At 40.0% G+C, this 26,014-nt stretch overlaps 1 protein-coding gene across 2 annotated transcripts in view; it reads right to left on the reverse strand.

Annotated features, from left to right (window-relative positions):
- Positions 1-26,014, reverse strand: part of LOC139380998 (bone morphogenetic protein receptor, type II b (serine/threonine kinase)) — a 151,632-nt gene that overhangs the window by 59,822 nt on the left and 65,796 nt on the right. For both annotated transcript variants that reach the window (XM_071124223.1, XM_071124224.1), the window contains exons 4-5: positions 12,247-12,446; positions 11,282-11,512 (exon numbers count right to left, since the gene is read on the reverse strand). In XM_071124223.1, the coding sequence (XP_070980324.1) occupies positions 11,282-11,512; positions 12,247-12,446 (431 nt within the window). The remainder of the gene's footprint in view (positions 1-11,281; positions 11,513-12,246; positions 12,447-26,014) is intronic.

Here is a 26,014-nt window from a genome sequence, read left to right on the forward strand (position 1 = left end):
ACAGCATCACTGGAGTCTGGGAGGAAAATGTTATACACACTGCTGAACTGAGGATGACGTCTGTGTTCCAAATGGGACCCTATTCCTTATGGGTTCTGGTCAAAGGTAGTCCACTATATTAGGATTAGGGTGCCATTTGAGATTCCGGCTATGACGCACAGCCACAGAGAACAGTGAGAGTCTAAGAACCTGAGGAATATAGTCAATTAGAACTATGTTATATTACTATAGAACAGACACATCATGAGCCCTGGCCTGGTTGTCATGGTGACATAATGGCTACAGGAACAGAGAGAGAGAGAGAGAGAGAGAGAGAGAGAGAGAGAGAGAGAGAGAGAGAGAGAGAGAGAGAGAGAGAGAGAGAGAGAGAGAGACAGAGAGAGAGAGAGAGAGAGAGAGAGAGAGAGAGAGAGAGAGAGAGAGAGAGAGAGAGAGAGAGAGAGAGAGAGAGAGAGAGAGAGAGAGAGAGAGAGAGAGAGAGAGAGAGAGAGAGAGAGAGAGAGAGAGAGAGAGAGAGAGAGAGAGAGAGAGAGAGAGAGAGAGAGAGAGAGAGAGAGAGAGAGAGAGAGAGAGAGAGAGAGAGAGAGAGAGAGAGAGAGAGAGAGAGACAGAGAGAGAGAGAGAGAGAGAGAGAGAGACAGAGAGAGAGAGAGAGAGAGAGAGAGAGAGAGAGAGAGAGAGAGAGAGAGAGAGAGAGAGAGAGAGAGAGAGAGAGAGAGAGAGAGAGAGAGAGAGAGAGAGAGAGAGAGAGAGAGAGAGAGAGAGAGAGAGAGAGAGAGAGAGAGAGAGAGAGAGAGAGAGAGAGAGAGAGAGAGAGAGAGAGAGAGAGAGAGAGAGAGAGAGAGAGAGAGAGAGAGAGAGAGAGAGAGAGAGAGAGAGAGAGAGAGAGAGAGAGAGAGAGAGAGAGAGAGAGAGAGAGAGAGAGAGAGAGAGAGAGAGAGAGAGAGAGAGAGAGAGAGAGAGAGAGAGAGAGAGAGAGAGAGAGAGAGAGAGAGAGAGAGAGAGAGAGAGAGAGAGAGAGAGAGAGAGAGAGAGAGAGAGAGAGAGAGAGAGAGAGAGAGAGAGAGAGAGAGAGAGAGAGAGAGAGAGAGAGAGAGAGACAGAGAGAGAGAGAGAGAGACAGAGAGAGAGAGAGAGAGAGAGAGAGAGAGAGACAGAGAGAGAGAGAGAGAGAGAGAGAGAGAGAGAGAGAGAGAGAGAGAGAGAGAGAGAGAGAGAGAGAGAGAGAGAGAGAGAGAGAGAGACAGAGAGAGAGACAGAGAGAGAGAGAGAGAGACAGAGAGAGAGAGGGAGAGAGAGAGAGGAGAGAGAGAGAGAGAGAGAGAGAGAGAGAGAGAGAGAGAGAGAGAGAGAGAGAGAGAGAGAGAGAGAGAGAGAGAGAGAGAGAGAGAGAGAGAGAGAGAGAGAGAGAGAGAGAGAGAGAGAGAGAGAGAGAGAGAGAGAGAGAGAGAGAGAGAGAGAGAACCAAACAAAACAAAGGCAAAGTCTTCTCATGCTTTGTTGATTTCAAAAAAGCCTTCAAATCAATTGGAATGAGGGTCTGCTATACAAACTGATGGAAAGTGGTGTTGGGGGTAAAACATACGTCATTATAAAATCCATGAACACAAACAACAAGTGTGCTGTTAAACTTGGCAAAAAACACACATTTCTTCCCAAAGGGTCATGTGGTGAGACAGGGATGCAGCTTAAGCCCCACCCTCTTCAACATATATATCAACGAATTGGCGCGGGCACTAGAACAGTCTGCAGCACCCGGCCTCACCCTGCTAGAATCTGAAGTAAAATGTCTGCTGTTTGCCGATGATCTGGTGCTTCTGTCACCAACCAAGGAGGACCTACAGCAGCACCTAGATCTTCTGCACAGATTCTGTCAGACCTGGGCCCTGACAGTAAATCTCAGTAAGACCAAAATAATGGTGTTCCAAAAAAGGTCCAGTCACCAGGACCACGAATACAAAATCCATCTAGACACCGTCGCCCTAGAGCACACAAAAAACTATACATACCTTGGCCTGAACATCAGCGCCAGAGGTAACTTACACAAAGCTGTGAACGATCTGAGAGACAAGGCAAGAAGGGCATTCTATGCCATCAAAAGGAACATAAAATTCAAAATACCAATTAGGATCTGGCTAAAAATACTTGAATCAGTTATAGAACCCATTGCCCTTTATGGTTGTGAGGTCTGGGGTCCGCTCACCAACCAAGGATTCACAAAATGTGGCAAACACCAAATTGAAACTCTGCACACAGAATTCTACAAAAATATCCTCTGTGTACAACGTAGAACACCAAATAATGCATGCAGAGCAAAATTATGCCGATTCCATAACAAAGCCATCACCTACAGAGAGATGAACCTGGAGAAGAGTCCCCTAAGCAAGCTGGTCCTGGGGCTCTGTTCACAAACACAAACAGACCCTACAGAGCCCCAGGACAACAGCACAATTAGACCCAACCAAATCATGAGAAAAAAATAGATAATTACTTGACACATTGGAAAGAATTAACAAAAAAACAGAGCAAACTAGAATGCTATTTGGCCCTAAACAGAGAGTACACAGTGGCAGAATACCTGACCACTGTGACTGACCCAAACTTAAGGAAAGCTTTGACTATGTACAGATTCAGTGAGCATAGCCTTGCTATTGAGAAAGGCCGCCGTAGACAGACCTGGCTCTCAAGAGAAGACAGGCTATGTGCACACTGCCCACAAAATGAGGTGGAAACTGAGCTGCACTTCCTAACCTCCTGTCCAACGTATGACCATTTTAGAGAGACATATTTCCCTCAGATTACACAGATCCACAAAGAATTCGAAAACAAATCCAATTTTGATAAACTCCCATATCTACTGGGTGTAATTCCACAGTGTGCCATCACAGCAGCAAGATTTGTGACCTGTTGCCACAAGAAAAGGGCAACCAGTGAAGAACAAACACCATTGTAAATACAACCCATATTTATGCTTATTTATTTTCCTTTGTGTACTTTAACTATTTGTACATTGTTAAAACACTGTATATATATATAATATGACATTTGTAATGTCTTTATTGTTTTGAAACTTCTGTATGTGTAATGTTTACTGTTCATTTTTATTGTTTATTTCACTTTATATATTCACTTTATATATTACCTACCTCACTTGCTTTGGCAATGTTAACACATATTTCCCATGCCAATAAAGCCCATTGAATTTAATTGAATTGAATTGAGAGAGAGAGAGAGAGAGAGAGAGAGAGAGAGAGAGAGAGAAACAGAGAGAGAGAGAGAGAGAGCGTGACAGAGAGAGAGAGAGAGAGAGAGAGAGAGTGACAGAGAGAGAGAGAGAGAGAGAGAGAGAGAGAGAGAGAGAGAGAGACAAACAGTAACTATACGGGTCTGAGAGAGAGAGAGAGAGAGAGAGAGAGAGAGCGTGACAGAGAGAGAGAGAGCGTGACAGAGAGAGAGAGAGAGAGAGAAACAGAGAGAGAGAGAGAGAGAGAGAGAGAAAAAGAGAGAACATTATGCAGCAATAATTCTCAGGAGAAACTATGTACCCAAGGTGACTTGGTGTCTGGTAAAAAGAAATCTAACCCCGATCATCGACAGAAATATCTGCTGAGACGATACAGAATCTATTCTATTCTAGTTATATGACAGAGAGAGACAGGAAACCTTCTATTCTAGTTATATGACAGAGAGAGACAGGAAACCTTCTATTCTAGTCAAATGACAGAGACAGGAAACCTTCTATTCTAGTCAAATGACAGAGAGAGACAGGAAACCTTCTATTCTAGTCAAATGACAGAGAGAGACAGGAAACCTTCTATTCTAGTTATATGACAGAGAGAGACAGGAAACCTTCTATTCTAGTTATATGACAGAGAGAGACAGGAAACCTTCTATTATAGTCAAATGACAGAGAGAGACAGGAAACCTTCTATTCTAGTTATATGACAGAGAGAGACAGGAAACCTTCTATTATAGTCAAATGACAGAGAGAGACAGGAAACCTTCTATTATAGTCAAGTGACAGAGAGAGACAGGAAACCTTCTATTCTAGTTATATGACAGAGAGAGACAGGAAACCTTCTATTATAGTCAAGTGACAGAGACAGGAAACCTTCTATTATAGTCAAATGACAGAGACAGGAAACCTTCTATTATAGTCAAGTGACAGAGAGAGACAGGAAACCTTCTATTCTAGTCAAATGACAGAGAGAGACAGGAAACCTTCTATTATAGTCAAATGACAGAGAGAGACAGGAAACCTTCTATTCTAGTCAAATGACAGAGACAGGAAACCCGGTAGAACCTGGTATAAACCGGTAGAACCCTGTAGAGGACAGTAGTCCAGTAGAGCCCAGCAGACCCCAGCAGAACCCTGTAGAGGCCAGCAGAGATCAGTAGAGCCCAGTAGAACCCCGTACAGCCTAGTAAACCTCTGTAGACCTCTGTAGAAGACAGTAAAGGACAGTAGATCCTAGTAGAACCCTGTTGAGGCCAGAAGAGCCCAGTAGAACCCTGTGGAGGCCGGTAGAACCCGGTAGAACCTGGTATAACCCGGTAAAACCCTGTAGAGGCCAGCAGATCCCTGTAGAGGCCAGCTGTCCAGTAGAGCCTAGAAGAACCCTGTAGAGGCTAGTATAACTCAGTAGAACCCTGTAGAGTCCAGTAGAACCCATTAGATGCCAGTATAACCCATTAGAGGCTAGCAGAAACCAGTAAAGCATAGTAGAACCCAGTAGAGCCCAGCAGAACCCTGTAGAGGCCAGTAGAGATCCGTAGAGCCCATTTAAAGACTAGCAAAATCCTATAGAGGCAAGCAGAGCCCAGTAGAGCCTAGTAGAAACTTGTAAAGCCTAGTAGATACCTTGTCAAACCCTGTAGAGCCTGATAGAGGCCAGTAGAACTCAGTTGAAGCCAGTAGAGTCCAGTAGACTCCAGTAAAACCCTGTAGAGGCCAGTAGATGCCTATAGAGGATAGTAATCCAGTAGAGCCTAGTAGACCCCTGTAGAGGCCAGTGGAACCCTGTAGAACTCAGTCGAGCCCAGTAGAGCCTAGTAGACACCTGTAGAGGCCAGTGGAACCCTGTAGAACTCAGTCGAGAACCGGGAGAGTCCAGTAGACCCCTGTAGAGTCCATTAGAGCCTAGCAGAACCCTGTACAGGCCAGCAGAATCCTGTAGAGGCCAGCAGAGGACAGTAAAGCCCAGTAGAGCTCAGCAGAACCCTGTAGAGGCCAGTAGACGCCAGTAGAGGCCAGTAGAACACTGTAGAGATGAGTAGATCCCTGAAGAGGCTAGTAATCTAGTCGAGCCTAGCAGAACCCTGTAGAGGCCAGTAGACGCCTGTAGAGGCCAGTTGAACCCTGTAGAGTCCAGTAGAACCCTGTAGAGGCCAGTAGATGCCTATAGAGGATAGTAATCCAGTAGAGCCTAGTAGACCTCCCTGAAGAGGCTAGTAATCTAGTCGAGCCTAGCAGAACCCTGTAGAGGCCAGTAGAACTTAGTAGAACCCTGTGGTGGCTAGCATTCTAGTAGAGCTCAGCAGAACCCTGAGAGGCCAGTAGACGCCTGTAGAGGCCAGTTGAACCCTGTAGAGTCCAGTAGAACCCTGTAGAGGCCAGTAGATGCCTATAGAGAATAGTAATCCAGTAGAGCCTAGTGTAGAGGCCAGTAGAACACTGTAGAACTCAGTCGAGACCGGTAGAGTCCAGTAGACCCCTGTAGAGTCCATTAGAGCTTAGTAGAACTCTGTGGTGGCTAGTATTCTAGTAGAGCTCAGCAGAACCCTGTACAGGCCAGCAGAATCCTGTAGAGGTCAATAGAGACAGCAGCTACTCTTCCTGGGGTTTGTTATGGATCCTCATTAGTTCCTGTCAAGGCAGCAGCTACTCTTCCTGGGGTTTGTTATGGATCCTCATTAATTCATGCCAAGGCAACAGCTACTCTTCCTGGGGTTCCTTATGGATCCCCATTAGTTCCTGCCAAGGCAGCAGCTACTCTTCCTGAGGTTTCTTATGGATCCCCATTAGTTCCTGCCAAGGCAGCAGCTACTCTTCCTGGGGTCCAGCAAAATTAAGGCAGTGTATAAAATTTTAAAAACATTACAATACATTCACAGATTTCACAACACACTGTGTGCCCTCAGGCCCCTAATCCACCACTACCACATATCTACAGTACTAAATCCATGTGTGTGTATAGTGCGTATGTTATCGTGTATGTGTGTGTGTAATACTGTGGAATAGAGTTCCATGTAGTCATGGCTCTATGTAGTACTGTGGAATAGAGTTCCATGTAGTCATGGCTCTATGTAGTACTGTGCACCTCCCCATAGTCTGTTCTGGACTTGGGGACTGTGAAGAGACCTCTGGTGGCATGTCTTGTGGGGTTTGTATGGGTGTCTGAGCTGTGTGCCAGTTGTATAGTGTGTAGTTTAGACAGACAGCTTGAATTCAACATGTCAATACCTCACATTAATACAAGTAGTGATGAAGTCAATCTCTCCTCCACTTTGAGCCAGGAGAGATCGACATGCATATTATTAATATTAGCTCTCGTGTACATCTAAGGGCCAGCCGTGTTGCCCTGTTCTGAGACAATTGCAATTTTCCTAAGTCCCTTTTTGGGACTGTAGGACCTGCCTTGTTGATAGTGTTGTTAAGAAGGTAGAAACTAGGGCCTGTAGGACCTGCCTTGCTGATAGTGTTCTTAAGATGGTAGAAACTAGGGCCTGTAGGACCTGCCTTGTTGATAGTGTTGTTAAGAAGGTAGAAACTAGGACCTGCCTTGTTGATAGTGTTGTTAAGAAGGTAGAAACTAGGGCCTGTAGGACCTGCCTTGTTGATAGTGTTGTTAAGAAGGTAGAAACTAGGGCCTGTAGGACCTGCCTTGTTGATAGTGTTGTTAAGAAGGTAGAAACTAGGGCCTGTAGAACCTGCCTTGTTGATAGTGTTGTTAAGAAGGTAGAAACTAGGGCCTGTAGAACCTGCCTTGTTGATAGTGTTGTTAAGAAGGTAGAAACTAGGGCCTATAGGACCTGCCTTGTTGATAGTGTTGTTAAGAAGGTAGAAACTAGGACCTGCCTTGTTGATAATGTTGTTAAGAAGGTAGAAACTAGGGCCTGTAGGACCTGCCTTGTTGATAGTGATGTTAAGAAGGTAGAAACTAGGGTCTGTAGGACCTGCCTTGTTGATAGTGTTGTTAAGAAGGTAGAAACTAGGACCTGCCTTGTTGATAGCGTTGTTAAGAAGGTAGAAACTAGGGCCTGTAGGACCTGCCTTGTTGATAGTGTTGTTAAGAAGGTAGAAACTAGGACCTGTAGGACCTGCCTTGTTGATAGTGTTGTTAAGAAGGTAGAAACTAGGGCCTGTAGGACCTGCCTTGTTGATAGTGTTGTTAAGAAGGTAGAAACTAGGGTCTGTAGAACCTGCCTTGTTGATAGTGTTAAGAAGGTAGAAACTAGAGCCTGTAGGACCTGCCTTGTTGATAGTGTTGTTAAGAAGGTAGAAACTAGGGCCTGTAGAACCTGCCTTGCTGATAGTGCTGTTAAGAAGGTAGAAACTAGGGCCTGTAGGACCTGCTTTGTTGACAGTGTTGTTAAGAAGGTAGAAACTAGAGCCTGTAGGACCTGCCTTGTTGATAGTGTTGTTAAGAAGGTAGAAACTAGGACCTGTAGGACCTGCCTTGTTGATAGTGTTGTTAAGAAGGTAGAAACTAGGGCCTGTAGAACCTGTCTTGCTGATAGTGTTGTTAAGAAGGTAGAAACTAGGGCCTGTAGAACCTGCCTTGCTGATAGTGTTGTTAAGAAGGTAGAAACTAGGGCCTGTAGGACCTGCCTTGTTGATAGTGTTGTTAAGAAGGTAGAAACTAGGGCCTGTAGGACCTGCCTTGCTGATAGTGTTGTTAAGAAGGTAGAAACTAGGGCCTGTAGAACCTGCCTTGCTGATAGTGTTGTTAAGGTAGAAACTAGGGCCTGTAGGACCTGCCTTGTTGATAGTGTTGTTAAGAAGGTAGAAACTAGGGGCTGTAGGACCTGCCTTGTTGATAGTGTTGTTAATAAGAAGGTAGAAACTAGGGCATGTAGGACCTGCCTTGTTGATAGTGTTGTTAAGAAGGTAGAAACTAGAGCCTGTAGGACCTGCCTTGTTGATAGTGTTGTTAAGAAGGTAGAAACTAGGACCTGTAGGACCTGCCTTGTTGATAGTGTTGTTAAGAAGGTAGAAACTAGGGCCTGTAGGACCTGCCTTGTTGATAGTGTTGTTAAGAAGGTAGAAACTAGGGCCTGTAGGACCTGCCTTGTTGATAGTGTTGTTAAGAAGGTAGAAACTAGGGCCTGTAGAACCTGCCTTGCTGATAGTGTTGTTAAGAAGGTAGAAACTAGGGCCTGTAGAACCTGCCTTGCTGATAGTGTTGTTAAGAAGGTAGAATCTAGGGCCTGTAGGACCTGCCTTGTTGATAATGTTGTTAAGAAGGTAGAAACTAGGGCCTGTAGGACCTGCCTTGTTGATAGTGTTGTTAAGAAGGTAGAAACTAGGGCCTGTAGAACCCGCCTTGCTGATAGTGTTGTTAAGAAGGTAGAAACTAGGACCTGCCTTGTTGATAATGTTGTTAAGAAGGTAGAAACTAGGGCCTGTAGGACCTGCCTTGTTGATAGTGTTGTTAAGAAGGTAGAAACTAGGGCCTGTAGGACCTGCCTTGTTGATAATGTTGTTAAGAAGGTAGAAACTAGGGCCTGTAGGACCTGCCTTGTTGATAGTGTTGTTAAGAAGGTAGAAACTAGGACCTGCCTTGTTGATAGCGTTGTTAAGAAGGTAGAAACTAGGGCCTGTAGGACCTGCCTTGTTGATAGTGTTGTTAAGAAGGTAGAAACTAGGACCTGTAGAACCCGCCTTGCTGATAGTGTTGTTAAGAAGGTAGAAACTAGGACCTGCCTTGTTGATAATGTTGTTAAGAAGGTAGAAACTAGGGCCTGTAGGACCTGCCTTGTTGATAGTGTTGTTAAGAAGGTAGAAACTAGGGCCTGTAGGACCTGCCTTGTTGATAATGCTGTTAAGAAGGTAGAAACTAGGACCTGTAGGACCTGTCTTGTTGATAGTGCTGTTAAGAAGGTATAAACTAGGACCTGTAGGACCTGCCTTGTTGATAGTGCTGTTAAGAAGGTAGAAACTAGGACCTGTAGGACCTGCCTTGTTGATAGTGCTGTTAAGAAGGTAGAAACTAGGACCTGTAGGACCTGTCTTGTTGATAGTGTTGTTAAGAAGGTAGAAACTAGGACCTGTAGGACCTGTCTTGTTGATAGTGCTGTTAAGAAGACAGAGCAGCGCTTTATTATGGACAGACTTCTCCCCATCTTAGCTACTGTTGTATCAATATGTTTGGACCAGTTTACAATCCAGGGTTACTCCAAGCAGTTTAATTATCTCAACTTGCTCAATTTCCACATGATTTATTATAAGATTTAGTTGAGGTTTAGGGTTTAGTGAATGTTTTGTTCTAAATAGAATTATTTAAGTTTTAGAAATATTTAAGACTAACTTATTCCTTGCCACCCACTCTGAAACTAACTGCAGCTCTTTGTTAAGTGTTGCAGTCATTTCAATAACTGACATGTATAGTGGTAAGTCATCATATATAGACACTCTGGCTTCATTAGTAAAAATTGAAAAAAGCAAGGGGCCTAAACAGTTACTCTGGGGAACTCCTGATTCCTGATTCCACCTGAATTCTGTTGGAGAGGCTTCCATTAAAGAACACCCCCTGTGTTCTGTTAGGTAACTCTTTATCCACATTATAGCAGGGGTTGTGAAGCCATAACACATATGTTTTTCCAGCAGCAGACTATGATCGATATTGTCAAAAGATTCACTGAAGTCTAACAAGTAGAGGCCAGCAGAGGCCAGCAGAGACCAGTAGAGCCTAGTAGAAACCAGTAGAGCCCAGTAGAACCCAGCAAAACCCAGTAGAGGTCGGCAGAGACCAGTAGAGCCTAGTAGAACCCAGCAGAGGCCAGTAGAGTCCAGTAGAACCTAGTAGAACCCTGTAGAACCCAGCAGAACCCTGTAGTGGCCAGCAGAGAACAGTAGAGCCTAGTAGAACCCAGTAGCCAGCAGAGACCATTAGAGCCTAGTAGAACCCAGTAGAGCCTAGCAGAACCCAGCAGAACCCTGTAGAGGCCAGCAGAGACCAGTAGAGCCTAGTAGAACCCAGTAGAGGCCAGTAGAGACCAGTAGAGCCTAGTAGAACCCTGTATAACCCAGCAGAACCCTGTAGAGGCCAGCAGAGAACAGTAGAACCTAGCAGAACCCAGTAGAACCCTGTAGAGGCCAGCATAGACCAGTATAACCTAGTAGAACCCAGCAGAACCCTGTAGAGGCCAGCAGAGAACAGTAGAACCTAGTAGAACCCAGCAGAACCCTGTAGAGGCCAGCATAGACCAGTAGAGCCTAGTAGAACCCAGTAGAACCCAGTAAAGCCTAGTAGAACCCAGTAGAGCTTAGTGGAACCCAGTAGAACCCAGTAAAGCCTAGTAGAACCCAGCAGAACCCTGTAGATGCCAGCATAGACCAGTAGAGCCTAGTGGAACCCAGTAGAACCCAGTAAAGCCTAGTAGAACCCAGTAGAGCCTAGTGGAAACCAGTAGAGCCTAGTAGAACCCAGTAGAGCCTAGTGGAACCCAGTAGAGCCTAGTAGAACCCAGTAGAGCCTAGTAGAACCCAGTAGAGCCTAGTAGAACCCAGTAGTCTAGTGGAACCCAGTAAAGCCTAGTAGAACCCAGTAGAACCCAGTAAAGCCTAGTAGAACCCAGTAGAGCCTAGTAGAACCCAGTAGAACCCAGTAAAGCCTAGTAGAACCCAGTAGAGCCTAGTAGAACCCAGTAGAGCCTAGTAGAAACGAGTAGAGCCTAGTAGAACCCAGTAGAACTCAGTAGAGCCTAGTGGAACCCAGTAGAGCCTAGTGGAACCCAGTAGAGGACAGAATACTTACATGTGGGTAGGTAGGGTACTCACATGAGGGTAATATTCCATGACCAGTAGGTACAGTACTTACATGTTGGGTAAAATTCCATGACCAGTAGGTACAGTACTCACATGAGGGTAATATTCCATGACCAGTAGGTACAGTACTCACATGAGGGTAATATTCCATGACCAGTAGGTACAGTACTCACATGAGGGTAATACTCCATGACCAGTAGGTACAGTACTCACATGAGGGTAATATTCCATGACCAGTAGGTACAGTACACACGAGGGTAATACTCCATGACCAGTAGGTACAGTACTCACATGAGGGTAATACTCCATGACCAGTAGGTACTCCACGCGTCCATCGGCTGTGAGTCTCTCGTCTCCTACGATGAAGCGTGCAATGTTATCGTGCTCCAGCAGGGGGACACGGTAGATGGCTCGCTCGTTAACAAAGTTCTGCCGGTTCTGGTAGGTGAACATCTTGACCGCAACGGTACGCTCGTCTAGAGAACCCTTATACACGGAGCCATACCGCCCTCGACCAATCAGCTGGGAGGTGGAAGTGAGAGAGGGAGAGAAAGAGAGGGGGTAGATGGAGAGGGACAGGGAGAAAGTGACAGAAAGATGGTTTTTTGAGACATAAACACACAAAGGGATTTCAAGACATTGTCAGTCATTTCTATTAGCAGGGCAGCACAGCAGCTGTTTAATGAGACCGAGCCAGTGAGAAAAATGGTTACCTCAGATCTAAGAAGAGAGAGTAATGTAACCTGACCTCTAACCCCATACTCCACCATCTCACCTCTAAACCCCTACTCCACCATCTCACCTCTAAACCCCTACTCCACCATCTCACCTCTAAACCCCTACTCCACCATCTCACCTCTAAACCCCTACTCCACCATCTCACCTCTAAACCCCTACTCCACCATCTCACCTCTAAACCCCTACTCCACCATCTCACCTCTAAACCCCTACTCCAACATCTCACCTCTAAACCCATACTCCAACATCTCACCTCTAAACCCATACTCCACCATCTCACCTCTAAACCCCTACTCCAACATCTCACCTCTAAACCCCTACTACACCATCTCACCTCTAAACCCCTACTCCACCAACTCACCTCTAAACCCCTACTCCAACTATAACAGCTCACCTCTAGTAGTTTAGGCTGTCCAGGTCGAGGCTGGGTTCTGAGTCTGCAGCCTCCATCATGTCATGTCATAATAACCCTAACCACTAGTAACAGCAACCCTAAGTACTACAACACCACTACTCACCTCTAGTAGTTTAAGGCTGTCCAGGTCGAGGCTGGGTTCTGAGGCTGCGGCCTCCATCATGTCCATGTTGTGTAGTCCCTGTTTCCTGTCTCCACTCAGCATGCGGTACCCGAAGAACAGCGCCACGATCAGCACCGCTACTATGGAGACAGACGCCAGGGCGATCACGATGGTCTCCTCGCGGTACAGCGGCCGTGGGTCTGGGAATGACGACATCACAGGGTTAGTGGGTGACATCATCACAAGCAGGGTCAGAGGTTAGGGGCCGGAGGGTAAGTGTTAGGTATTGTAGGGCACTATAAAATCTGATGGATTTTTTTGCCTGATTCCGTTTTTCCCAAATTTAACAGGTTTTTGCTCTAAAAATTTTACTTTATTTTTACAACAAAATTGGTCCACTACAATGCTTAAACCACATCGTGAGACCACTTTTGAGGTCTGAGAAAAATACAACGCGTTTAGAGTATTGGGTGCAGTTACACTTTAATTCCAAACCGGCAAGAGACCGTTATTTGGCTAGCTATGCGCTTCTGTAGCGCTCGTGTGAGTTTCCAAAACAAATGGCCACTAGATTGATGCAAATAATCCTGATCTCATTCGGCCAGGTAGGCTACTTTGTAGTTAACATTTCACTGAGAAGGTTTTGAGGAAAACTTTTCCATCTCTACCAGGTTATCATTAGCATCATCGCTAACAGCTACACAAAGTGTAGACATATGTGTGCACAGCACCGCACACACACACGGCCATTCCTGTGTCGTTTGAGAAAGTTAGAAGGAAATACGAATCAATGGCGAATTTTGTTTGTCTTATGATTAACTTGGGAAAATGTATGCATTACCTACTACGTTCAATACATTTAGATTTAGTTAATTACCTACTACGTTCAATACATTTAGATTTAGTTAACTACCTAATACGTTCAATACATTTAGATTTAGTTAACTACCTAATACGTTCAATACATTTAGATTTAGTTAATTACCTACTACGTTCAATACATTTAGATTTAGTTAACTACCTAATACGTTCAATACATTTAGATTTAGTTAATTACCTACTACGTTCAATACATTTAGATTTAGTTAATTACCTACTACGTTCAATACATTTAGATTTAGTTAATTACCTAATACGTTCAATACATTTAGATTTAGTTAATTACCTACTACGTTCAATACATTTAGATTTAGTTAACTACCTACTACGTTCAATACATTTAGATTTAGTTAACTACCTAATAAGTTCAATACATTTAGATTTAGTTAATTACCTACTACGTTCAATACATTTAGATTTAGTTAATTACCTACTACGTTCAATACATTTAGATTTAGTTAACTACCTACTACGTTCAATACATTTAGATTTAGTTAACTACCTACTACTTTCAATACATTTAGATTTAGTTAATTACCTACTACGTTCAATACATTTAGATTTAGTTAACTACCTAATACGTTCAATACATTTAGATTTAGTTAATTACCTACTACGTTCAATACATTTAGATTTAGTTAACTACCTAATACGTTCAATACATTTAGATGTAGTTAATTACCTACTACGTTCAATACATTTAGATTTAGTTAACTACCTACTATGTTCAATACATTTAGATTTAGTTAACTACCTAATACGTTCATACATTTAGATTTAGTTAATTACCTACTACGTTCAATACATTTAGATTTAATTAATTACCTACTACGTTCAATACATTTAGATTTAGTTAATTACCTACTACGTTCAATACATTTAGATTTAGTTATAAACCTAATACGTTCAATACATTTAGATTTAGTTAATTACCTACTACGTTCAATACATTTAGATTTAGTTAACTACCTACTACGTTCAATACATTTAGATTTAGTTAACTACTTACTACGTTCAAAACATTTAGATTTAGTTAACTACCTACTACGTTCAATACATTTAGATTTAGTTAATTACCTACTACGTTCAATACATTTAGATTTAATTAACTACCTAATACGTTCAATACATTTAGATTTAGTTAATTACCTACTACGTTCAATACATTTAGATTTAGTTAACTACCTAATACGTTCAATACATTTAGATTTAGTTAATTACCTACTACGTTCAATACATTTAGATTTAGTTAACTACCTACTACGTTCAATACATTTAGATTTAGTTAACTACCTACTACGTTCAATACATTTAGATTTAGTTAACTACCTACTACGTTCAATACATTTAGATTTAGTTAACTACCTAATACGTTCAATACATTTAGATTTAGTTAATTACCTACTACGTTCAATACATTTAGATTTAGTTAATTACCTACTACGTTCAATACATTTAGATTTAGTTAACTACCTACTACGTTCAATACATTTAGATTTAGTTAACTACCTAATACGTTCAATACATTTAGATTTAGTTAATTACCTACTACGTTCAATACATTTAGATTTAGTTAACTACCTACTACGTTCAATACATTTAGATTTAGTTAACTACCTACTACGTTCAATACATTTGGATTTAGTTAACTACCTACTACGTTCAATACATTTAGATTTAGTTAACTACCTAATACGTTCAATACATTTAGATTAAGTTAATTACCTACTACGTTCAATACATTTAGATTTAGTTAACTACCTAATACGTTCAATACATTTAGATTTAGTTAACTACCTAATACGTTCAATACATTTAGATTTAGTTAATTACCTACTACGTTCAATACATTTAGATTTAGTTAACTACCTACTACGTTCAATACATTTAGATTTAGTTAACTACCTACTACGTTCAATACATTTAGATTTAGTTAACTACCTAATACGTTCAATACATTTAGATTTAGTTAATTACCTACTACGTTCAATACATTTAGATTTAGTTAATTACCTACTACGTTCAATACATTTAGATTTAGTTAACTACCTAATACGTTCAATACATTTAGATTTAGTTAATTACCTACTACGTTCAATACATTTAGATTTAGTTAACTACCTACTACGTTCAATACATTTAGATTTAGTTAACTACCTACTACGTTCAATACATTTAGATTTAGTTAACTACCTAATACGTTCAATACATTTAGATTTAGTTAATTACCTACTACGTTCAATACATTTAGATTTAGTTAACTACCTACTACGTTCAATACATTTAGATTTAGTTAACTACCTACTACGTTCAATACATTTAGATTTAGTTAACTACCTAATACGTTCAATACATTTAGATTTAGTTAATTACCTACTACGTTCAATACATTTAGATTTAGTTAATTACCTACTACGTTCAATACATTTAGATTTAGTTAACTACCTACTACGTTCAATACATTTAGATTTAGTTAACTACCTAATATGTTCAATACATTTAGATTTAGTTAATTACCTACTACGTTCAATACATTTAGATTTAGTTAACTACCTACTACGTTCAATACATTTAGATTTAGTTAACTACCTACTACGTTCAATACATTTAGATTTAGTTAACTACCTACTACGTTCAATACATTTAGATTTAGTTAACTACCTAATACGTTCAATACATTTAGATTTAGTTAATTACCTACTACGTTCAATACATTTAGATTTAGTTAACTACCTACTACGTTCAATACATTTAGATTTAGTTAACTACCTAATACGTTCAATACATTTAGATTTAGTTAATTACCTACTACGTTCAATACATTTAGATTTAGTTAACTACCTACTACGTTCAATACATTTAGATTTAGTTAACTACCTACTACGTTCAATACATTTAGATTTAGTTAACTACCTACTACGTTCAATACATTTAGATTTAGTTAACTACCTAATACGTTCAATACATTTAGATTTAGTTAATTACCTACTACGTTCAATACATTTAGATTTAGTTAACTACCTAATACGTTCAATACATTTAGATTTAGTTAATTACCTACTACGTTCAATACATTTAGATTTAGTTAACTACCTACTACGTTCAATACATTTAGATTTAGTTAACTACCTACTACGTTCAATACATTTAGATTTAGTTAACTACCTACTACGTTCAATACATTTAGATTTAGTTAACTACCTACTACGTTCAATACATTTAGATTTAGTTAACTACCTAATACGTTCAATACATTTAGATTTAGTTAATTACCTACTACGTTCAATACATTTAGATTTAGTTAACTACCTACTACGTTCAATACATTTAGATTTAGTTAACTACCTACTACGTTCAATACATTTAGATTTAGTTAATTACCTACTACGTTCAATACATTTAGATTTAGTTAACTACCTAATACGTTCAATACATTTAGATTTAGTTAATTACCTACTACGTTCAATACATTTAGATTTAGTTAACTACCTAATACGTTCAATACATTTAGATTTAGTTAACTACCTACTACGTTCAATACATTTAGATTTAGTTAACTACCTACTACGTTCAATACATTTAGATTTAGTTAATTACCTACTACGTTCAATACATTTAGATTTAGTTAATTACCTACTACGTTCAATACATTTAGATTTAGTTAACTACCTACTATGTTCAATACATTTAGATTTAGTTAACTACCTACTACGTTCAATACATTTAGATTTAGTTAATTACCTACTACGTTCAATACATTTAGATTTAGTTAACTACCTACTACGTTCAATACATTTAGATTTAGTTAATTACCTACTACGTTCAATACATTTAGATTTAGTTAACTACCTAATACGTTCAATACATTTAGATTTAGTTAATTACCTACTACGTTCAATACATTTAGATTTAGTTAACTACCTACTACGTTCAATACATTTAGATTTAGTTAACTACCTACTACGTTCAATACATTTAGATTTAGTTAACTACCTACTATGTTCAATACATTTAGATTTAGTTAACTACCTACTACGTTCAATACATTTAGATTTAGTTAATTACCTACTACGTTCAATACATTTAGATTTAGTTAACTACCTACTACGTTCAATACATTTAGATTTAGTTAATTACCTACTACGTTCAATACATTTAGATTTAGTTAACTACCTACTACGTTCAATACATTTAGATTTAGTTAATTACCTACTACGTTCAATACATTTAGATTTAGTTAATTACCTACTACGTTCAATACATTTAGATTTAGTTAATTACCTACTACGTTCAATACATTTAGATTTAGTTAACTACCTACTACGTTCAATACATTTAGATTTAGTTAATTACCTACTACGTTCAATACATTTAGATTTAGTTAATTACCTACTACGTTCAATACATTTAGATTTAGTTAACTACCTACTACGTTCAATACATTTAGATTTAGTTAACTACCTACTACGTTCAATACATTAAGATTTAGTTAACTACCTAATACGTTCAATACATTTAGATTTAGTTAACTACCTACTACGTTCAATACATTTAGATTTAGTTAACTACCTACTACGTTCAATACATTTAGATTTAGTTAACTACCTACTACGTTCAATACATTTAGATTTAGTTAACTACCTAATACGTTCAATACATTTAGATTTAGTTAATTACCTACTACGTTCAATACATTTAGATTTAGTTAACTACCTACTACGTTCAATACATTTAGATTTAGTTAACTACCTACTACGTTCAATACATTTAGATTTAGTTAATTACCTACTACGTTCAATACATTTAGATTTAGTTAACTACCTAATACGTTCAATACATTTAGATTTAGTTAATTACCTACTACGTTCAATACATTTAGATTTAGTTAACTACCTAATACGTTCAATACATTTAGATTTAGTTAACTACCTACTACGTTCAATACATTTAGATTTAGTTAACTACCTACTACGTTCAATACATTTAGATTTAGTTAATTACCTACTACGTTCAATACATTTAGATTTAGTTAATTACCTACTACGTTCAATACATTTAGATTTAGTTAACTACCTACTATGTTCAATACATTTAGATTTAGTTAACTACCTACTACGTTCAATACATTTAGATTTAGTTAATTACCTACTACGTTCAATACATTTAGATTTAGTTAACTACCTACTACGTTCAATACATTTAGATTTAGTTAATTACCTACTACGTTCAATACATTTAGATTTAGTTAACTACCTAATACGTTCAATACATTTAGATTTAGTTAATTACCTACTACGTTCAATACATTTAGATTTAGTTAACTACCTACTACGTTCAATACATTTAGATTTAGTTAACTACCTACTACGTTCAATACATTTAGATTTAGTTAACTACCTACTATGTTCAATACATTTAGATTTAGTTAACTACCTACTACGTTCAATACATTTAGATTTAGTTAATTACCTACTACGTTCAATACATTTAGATTTAGTTAACTACCTACTACGTTCAATACATTTAGATTTAGTTAATTACCTACTACGTTCAATACATTTAGATTTAGTTAACTACCTACTACGTTCAATACATTTAGATTTAGTTAATTACCTACTACGTTCAATACATTTAGATTTAGTTAATTACCTACTACGTTCAATACATTTAGATTTAGTTAATTACCTACTACGTTCAATACATTTAGATTTAGTTAATTACCTACTACGTTCAATACATTTAGATTTAGTTAACTACCTACTACGTTCAATACATTTAGATTTAGTTAATTACCTACTACGTTCAATACATTTAGATTTAGTTAATTACCTACTACGTTCAATACATTTAGATTTAGTTAACTACCTACTACGTTCAATACATTTAGATTTAGTTAATTACCTACTACGTTCAATACATTTAGATTTAGTTAACTACCTACTACGTTCAATACATTTAGATTTAGTTAATTACCTACTACGTTCAATACATTTAGATTTAGTTAATTACCTACTACGTTCAATACATTTAGATTTAGTTAATTACCTACTACGTTCAATACATTTAGATTTAGTTAATTACCTACTACGTTCAATACATTTAGATTTAGTTAATTACCTACTACGTTCAATACATTTAGATTTAGTTAATTACCTACTACGTTCAATACATTTAGATTTAGTTAATTACTTACCACGTTCAATACATTTAGATTTAGTTAATTACCTACTACGTTCAATACATTTAGATTTAGTTAATTACCTACTACGTTCAATACATTTTTGAATATTGTTGAATTCTGTGATTACGTCTGTGTTCTCCACAATGCAGATTTTTTAGGGCCCTTTGATAGGCTAGATCCAACACAGCTATATATAACTATAGATCCAACCACACAGCTTTATATAACTATAGATCCAACCACACAGCTATATATAACTATAGATCCAACCACACAGCTATATATAACTATAGATCCTACAACACAGCTATATATAACTATAGATCCTACAACACAGCTATATATAACTATAGATCCTACAACACAGCTATATATAACTATAGAACCTACAACACAGCTATATATAACTATAGATCCAACCACACAGCTATATATAACTATAGATCCAACCACACTGCTATATATATATATATATATAGAACTATAGATCCAACCACACAGCTTTCTATAACTATAGATCCTACCACACAGCTTTATATAACTATAGACCCAACCACACAGCTTTATATAACTTTAGATCCATCTATTTTCTGAAGTGAACCAGGCCCTCCTGCAGCAAAGCACCCACACATCATGATGCTGCCACCCCCGTGCTTCACGGGGGTGGCAGCATCATGATGTGTGGGTGCTTTGACAAGGTTTTGGGGAAAACTTTTCCATCTCTACCAGGTTATCATTAGCATCATCGCTAACAGCTACACAAAGTGTAGACATATGTGTGCACAGCACCGCACACACAACGTTTATGAGCTTAGTAGGTAGTTAACTAAAATGTTTCAGGTAGCCTTCCACAAGCTTCCCACAATAAGTTGGGTGAATTTAGGCCCATTCCTCCTGACAGAGCTGGTGTAACTGAGTCAGGTTTGTAGGCCTCCTTGCATACACACACTTTTTCAGTTCTGCCCACAAATGTTCTACAGGATTTACGTCAGGGCTTTGTGATGGCCACTCCAATACCTTGACTTTGTTGTCCTTGTTGCCATTTTGCAACAACTTTGGATGTATGCTTGGGGTCATTGTCCATTTGGAAGACCCATTTGCGACCAAGCTTTAACTTCCTTAACATGATGCTGCCACCCCCGTGCTTCACGGTTGGGATGGTGTTTTTCGGCTTGCAAGCCTCCCCCTTTTTCCTCCAAACATAACGATGGTCATTATGGCCAAACAGTTCTATTTTTGTTTCATCAGAACAGAGGACATTTCAACCAAATAGTACGATCTTTGTCCCCATGTGCAGTTAGAAACCGTAGTCTGGCTTTTTGATGGCGGATTTGGAGCAGTGGCTCCTTCCTTGCTGAGCAGCCTTTCAGGTCATGTCGATATAGGACTCGTTTTACTGTGGATATAGATACTTTTGTACCTGTTTCCTCCAGCATATTCACAAGGTCCTTTGCTGTTGTTCTGGGATTGACTTGCACTTTTCGCAAAGTACGTTCATCTCTAGGAGACAGAACACGTCTCCTTCCTGAACGGTATGACGGCTGCATGGTCCCATGGTGTTTATACTTGCATACTATTGTTTGCTCAGATGAACGTGGTACCCTCAGGCGTTTGGAAATTGCTCCCAAGGATGAACCAGATTTGTGAAGGTCTACCATTTTTTTCTGAGGTCTTGGCTGATTTCTTTTGATTTTCCCATGATGTCAAGCAAAGAGGCACTGAGTTTGAAGGTAGGCCTTGAAATACATCCACAGGTACACCTCCAATTGACTCAAATTATGTCAATAAGGCTATCAGAAGCTTCTAAAGCCATGACATACTTTTCGGGAGTTTTCAAATCTGTTTAAAGGCACAGTCAACTTAGTGTATGTAAACTTCTGACCCACTGGAATTGTGATACAGTGAATTATTATAAGCGAAATAATCTGTAAATAATAATAATAATCTGTAAAATAAGTCTGTTAACAATTGTAAAATAATAATAATCTGTAAAATAAGTCTGTTAACAAATCATGCAAAGAGGCACTGAGTTTGAAGGTAGCCCTTGAAATACATCCACAGGTACACCGCCAATTGACTCAAATTATGTCAATTAACCTATCAGAAACACAACCCAAACAAGCCTTCTTTAACACAGCGCGTTTCCAACCAGGAAGCCAGCCGCACCAATGTGTCGGAGGAAACACCGTGCACCTGGCGACCTGGTTAGCGTGCACTGCGCCCCGCCACAGGAGTTGCTGGTGCCCGATGAGACAAGGATGTCCCTACCGGCCAAACCCTCCCTAACCCGGATGACGCTAGGTCAATTGTGCGTCGCCCCACGAACCTCCCGGTCGCAGACGGTTGCGACAGAGCCTGGGCGCGAACCCAGAGTCTCTGGTGGCACAGCTAGCACTGCAATGCAGCCCTAGACCACTGCGCCACCCGGGAGGCCCCAAAGTAGATGTTCTGACCGACTTGCAAAAACTATAGTTTGTTAACAAGAAATTTGTGTTGATAAAAAAGGTTTTAATGACTCCAACCAAAGTGTATGTAAACTTCCAACTTCAACTGTATATCCATCCTGCCCTACCTTTCTAAAGTCGTTTAAAAGACAAGTTAACAAACAGATCAGTGACCATCTCGAATCCCACCGTACCTTCTCCGCTATGCAATCTGGTTTCCGAGCTGGTCATGGTTGCACCTCAGCCACGCTCAAGGTCCTAAACGATATCATAACCGCCATCGATAAAAGACAGTGCAGGAGTCTTCATCGACCTGGCCAAGGTTTTCAACTATGTCAACCACTGCATTCTTATCGGCAGACTCAATAGACTTAGCTTCTCAAATGATTGCCTCGCCTGGACCACCAACACCTTCTCAGATAGAGTTCAGTGTGTCAAATCGGAGGGCCTGTTGTCCGGACCTCTGGCAGTCTCTATGGGAGTACCAGAGGGTTCAATTCTCGGGCCGACTCTCTTCTCTGTATACATCAATGATGTCGCTCTTGCTGCTGGTGATTCTCTGATCCACCTCTACGCAGACGACACCATTCTGTATACCTCTGGCCCTTCTTTGGACACTGAGCTAACTAACCTCCAGACGAGCTTCAATGTCATACAACTCTCCTTCCGTGGCCTCCAACTGCTCTTAAATGCAAGTAAAACTAAATGCATGCTCTTCAACCGTTTGCTGCCCGCACCCTCCTGCTCGACGAGCATCACTACTCTGGACGATTCTGACTTAGAATATGAGGACATCTACAAATACCTAGGTGTCTGGTTAGACTGTAAACTCTCCTTCCAGACTCACATTAAGCATCTCCAATCCAAAATTTAAATCTAGAATCAGCTTCCTATTTCACTTCAAAGCATCCTTCACTCATGCTGCCAAACATACCCTCGTAGAACTGACTATCCTACCGATCCTTGACTTTGGCGATGTCATTTACAAAATAGCCTCCAATACTCTACTCAGCAAATTGGATGCAGTCTATCACAGTGCCATCTGTTTTGTCACCAAAGCCCCATATACTACCCACAACCGCGACCTGTATGCGCTCGTTGGCTGGCCCTCACTACATATTCGTTGCCAAACCCACTGGCTCCAGGTCATCTATAAGTCTAAGGATTTGCCTCTATTTGGGTCCTGTCCCCTCTATCCTATCCTTGATGAGCTGTGCCTGGTTTCCTCCTGACATTGCGCTTTGCATTCAAGCCAAGAGTTAGTTATATTTTAGTCTGGTTTACTCCAGACATTGTGCTTTGCCTTCAGGCCAAATAGCTACATTTTTGTCTCATCAGACGACAGAATCTTTTGCCTTTTTACTCCAGGCGTTATGCCATGTGCCTTTTTCTCATGAGTGGGCATCTCTCCCATGAAGCCCAGATTGATGAAATAGAAACTGTTGTCCTTTTGGGGAATGTATTAAAAATAAAAAACTGAAATATCATATTGACATAAGTATTCAGACCCTTTACTCAGTACTTTGTTGAAGCACCTTTGGCAGCGATTACAGCCTTGTGTCTTCTTGGGTATGACTCTACAAGCTTGGCACACCTGTATTTGGGGAGTTCCTCCCATTCTTCTCTGCAGATCCTCTCAAGCTCCATCAGGTTTGATGGGGAGCTTCGCTGCACAGCTATTTTCAGATATTTTTTTATTTATTTTTTTATTTTTTTTATTTTACCTTTCTTTACCTTTATTTAACCAGGCAAGTCAGTTAAGAACAAATTCTTATTTTCAATGACGGCCTAGGAACAGTGGGTTAACTGCCTTGTTCAGGGGCAGAATTACATATTTTTACCTTGTCAGCTCGGGGATTCGATCTTGCAACCTTTCAGTTACCAATGCTCTAACCACTTTCCGTCCGATGTTCGATCGGGTTTAAGTTCAGACTCTGGCTGGGCTACTCAAGGACATTCAGAGACTTGTCACGAAGCCACTCCTGCGTTGTCTTGGCTGTGTGCTTAGGGTCGTTGTCCTGTTGGAAGGTGAACCTTCACCCCAGTCTGAGGTCCTGAGCGCTATGGAGCAGGTTTTCATCAAGGATCTCTCTGTACTTTGCTCCGTTTATCGTTCACTCGATCCTGACCAGTCTCCCAGTCCCTGCCACTGAAAAACATCCTCACAGCATGGTGCTGCCACCACCATGCTTCACCGTAGGGATGGTGCCAGGTTTCCTCCAGACATGACCCTTGGCATTTAGGCCAAAGAGTTCAATCTTGATTTCATCAGACCAGAGAATCTTGTTTCTCATGGTCAGAGTCCTCAGGTGCCTTTTAGCAAACTCCAAGCAGGTTGTCATGAGCCTTTTACTGAGGGGGTTCCGTCTGGCGTCTCTACCATAAAGGCCTAATTGGTGGAGTGCTGCAGAGATGGTGGTCCTTCTGGAAAGTTCTCCCATCTCCACAGAGGAACTCTGGAGCTCTGTCAGAGTGACCAACAGGTTCTTGGTCACCTCTCTGACCAAGGCCCTTCTCCCCCGATAATTTGGCCGGGCGTCCAGCTGAGAGTCTTGGTGGTTCCAAACTTTGGTTCCAAACTTCTTCCATTTAAGAATGATGGAGGCCACTGTGTTTTTGGCGACCTTCAATTCTGCAGACATTTTTTGGTACCCTTCCCCATCTCTGTGCTTCGACACAAGCCTGTCTCAGAGCTCTACAGACAATTCCTTCGACCTCATGGCTTGGTTTTTGCTCTGACATGCACTGTCAACTGTGGGAGCTTATATAGACAGGTGTGTGCCTTTCCAAATCATGTCCAATCAATTGAATTTACCACAGGTGGACTCCAATCAAGTTGTAGAAACATCTCAAGGATGATCAATGGAAACAGGATGCAGCAGAGCTCAATTTAGAGTCTCATAGCAAAGGGTCTGAATACCTAAGGTTTTATTATACATTTTTTAATACATTTGCAAACATTTCTAAAAAAACAGTTTAGCTTTTTCTTTATGGGGTATTGTGATGCCACTAAGAGGTATTGTGATGTCATTATGGGGTATTGTTATGTCTTTATGGGGTATTGTGTGTAAATTGATGAGGGATATTATTTATTTAATCCGTTTTAGAATAAGGCTGTAACGTAACAAAATGACCCTTTGGAGTTAGAAACCTCTTTTGCGACATGGCAGGATTGACCTTGCGACCTGGCAGGATTGACCTTACTTCCTGTTTCTGAATCAACAGTCATTTCATAAGAGATGAAACAGAATCCATTGGGGGATTTCATGGGTTTATCATAGTTGTTATATACGTGTTGTAATATAGCTGTAATACAGTTCATGAGTTTTATAGAGTATCTTTGGTCTGTTCTAGGTTCCTGGAGTACGGTGAATATAAAGGCCATCTATATGGGACCAGTATTGATGCTGTCAAAGACGTGATAGACAGTGGAAGGATGTGTGTTATTGACACTGAGCCACATGTAAGTTATGTTCCTTTACTCCTGTATCTATAGGAAGGTTTTTTATCACAGCAGGAAAAAGGATTCATTGTGGATTTGTTTATTTGTTTACACTAAACAGTAATGACAACTTTATAATGGGTTGGTTTAAAATTAAGTTACTAATAGAGTTGAAGTCGGAAGTTTACATACACCTTAACCAAATACATTTAAACTCAGTTTTTCACAATTCATGACATTTAATCCTAGTAAAAATTCCCTGTTTTAGGTCAGTTAGGATCACCACTTTATTTGAAGAATGTAAAATGTCAGAATAATAGTAGAGTGATTTATTTCAGCTTTTATTTCTTTCATCACATTCCCAGTGGGTCAGACGTTTGTGTGCAGATTGAAGGGGATTTGTGTATTTTTTATTGAATCCATTGTATAATAAGGCTGTAATATAACAAAATGTGTTACTGTACGTTTTCATTTATTATTATTATAATACAGACTTACTCTATATCTTAATGAATTAAGTCACTGAGCTAATGACCGCCAGCCAGGCTGTGTGTCTCTGCCTGTCCTCTCCTATCATGAACACAAACTAGCTTTAATTGGCAAACATCACATTTCAGGGGAATAGACGTGTTCTCCTCCTCCATGGTTATATCACCAGATTAAACGAGAGGGAAGAGATAGGATGATGAATGTGAATGGCAGTAGCTTTGGTCACTAGTAGTGCTCTATATAGGGAATAGGGCTCTGGTCTATAGTAGTACCACTATATAGGGAATAGGGCTCTGGTCTATAGTAGTACACTATATAGGGAATAGGGCTCTG

This window comes from Oncorhynchus clarkii, chromosome 22 (genome assembly GCF_045791955.1).
Source record: "Oncorhynchus clarkii lewisi isolate Uvic-CL-2024 chromosome 22, UVic_Ocla_1.0, whole genome shotgun sequence".
In the NCBI taxonomy this organism is placed as follows: Eukaryota; Metazoa; Chordata; class Actinopteri; order Salmoniformes; family Salmonidae; genus Oncorhynchus; species Oncorhynchus clarkii.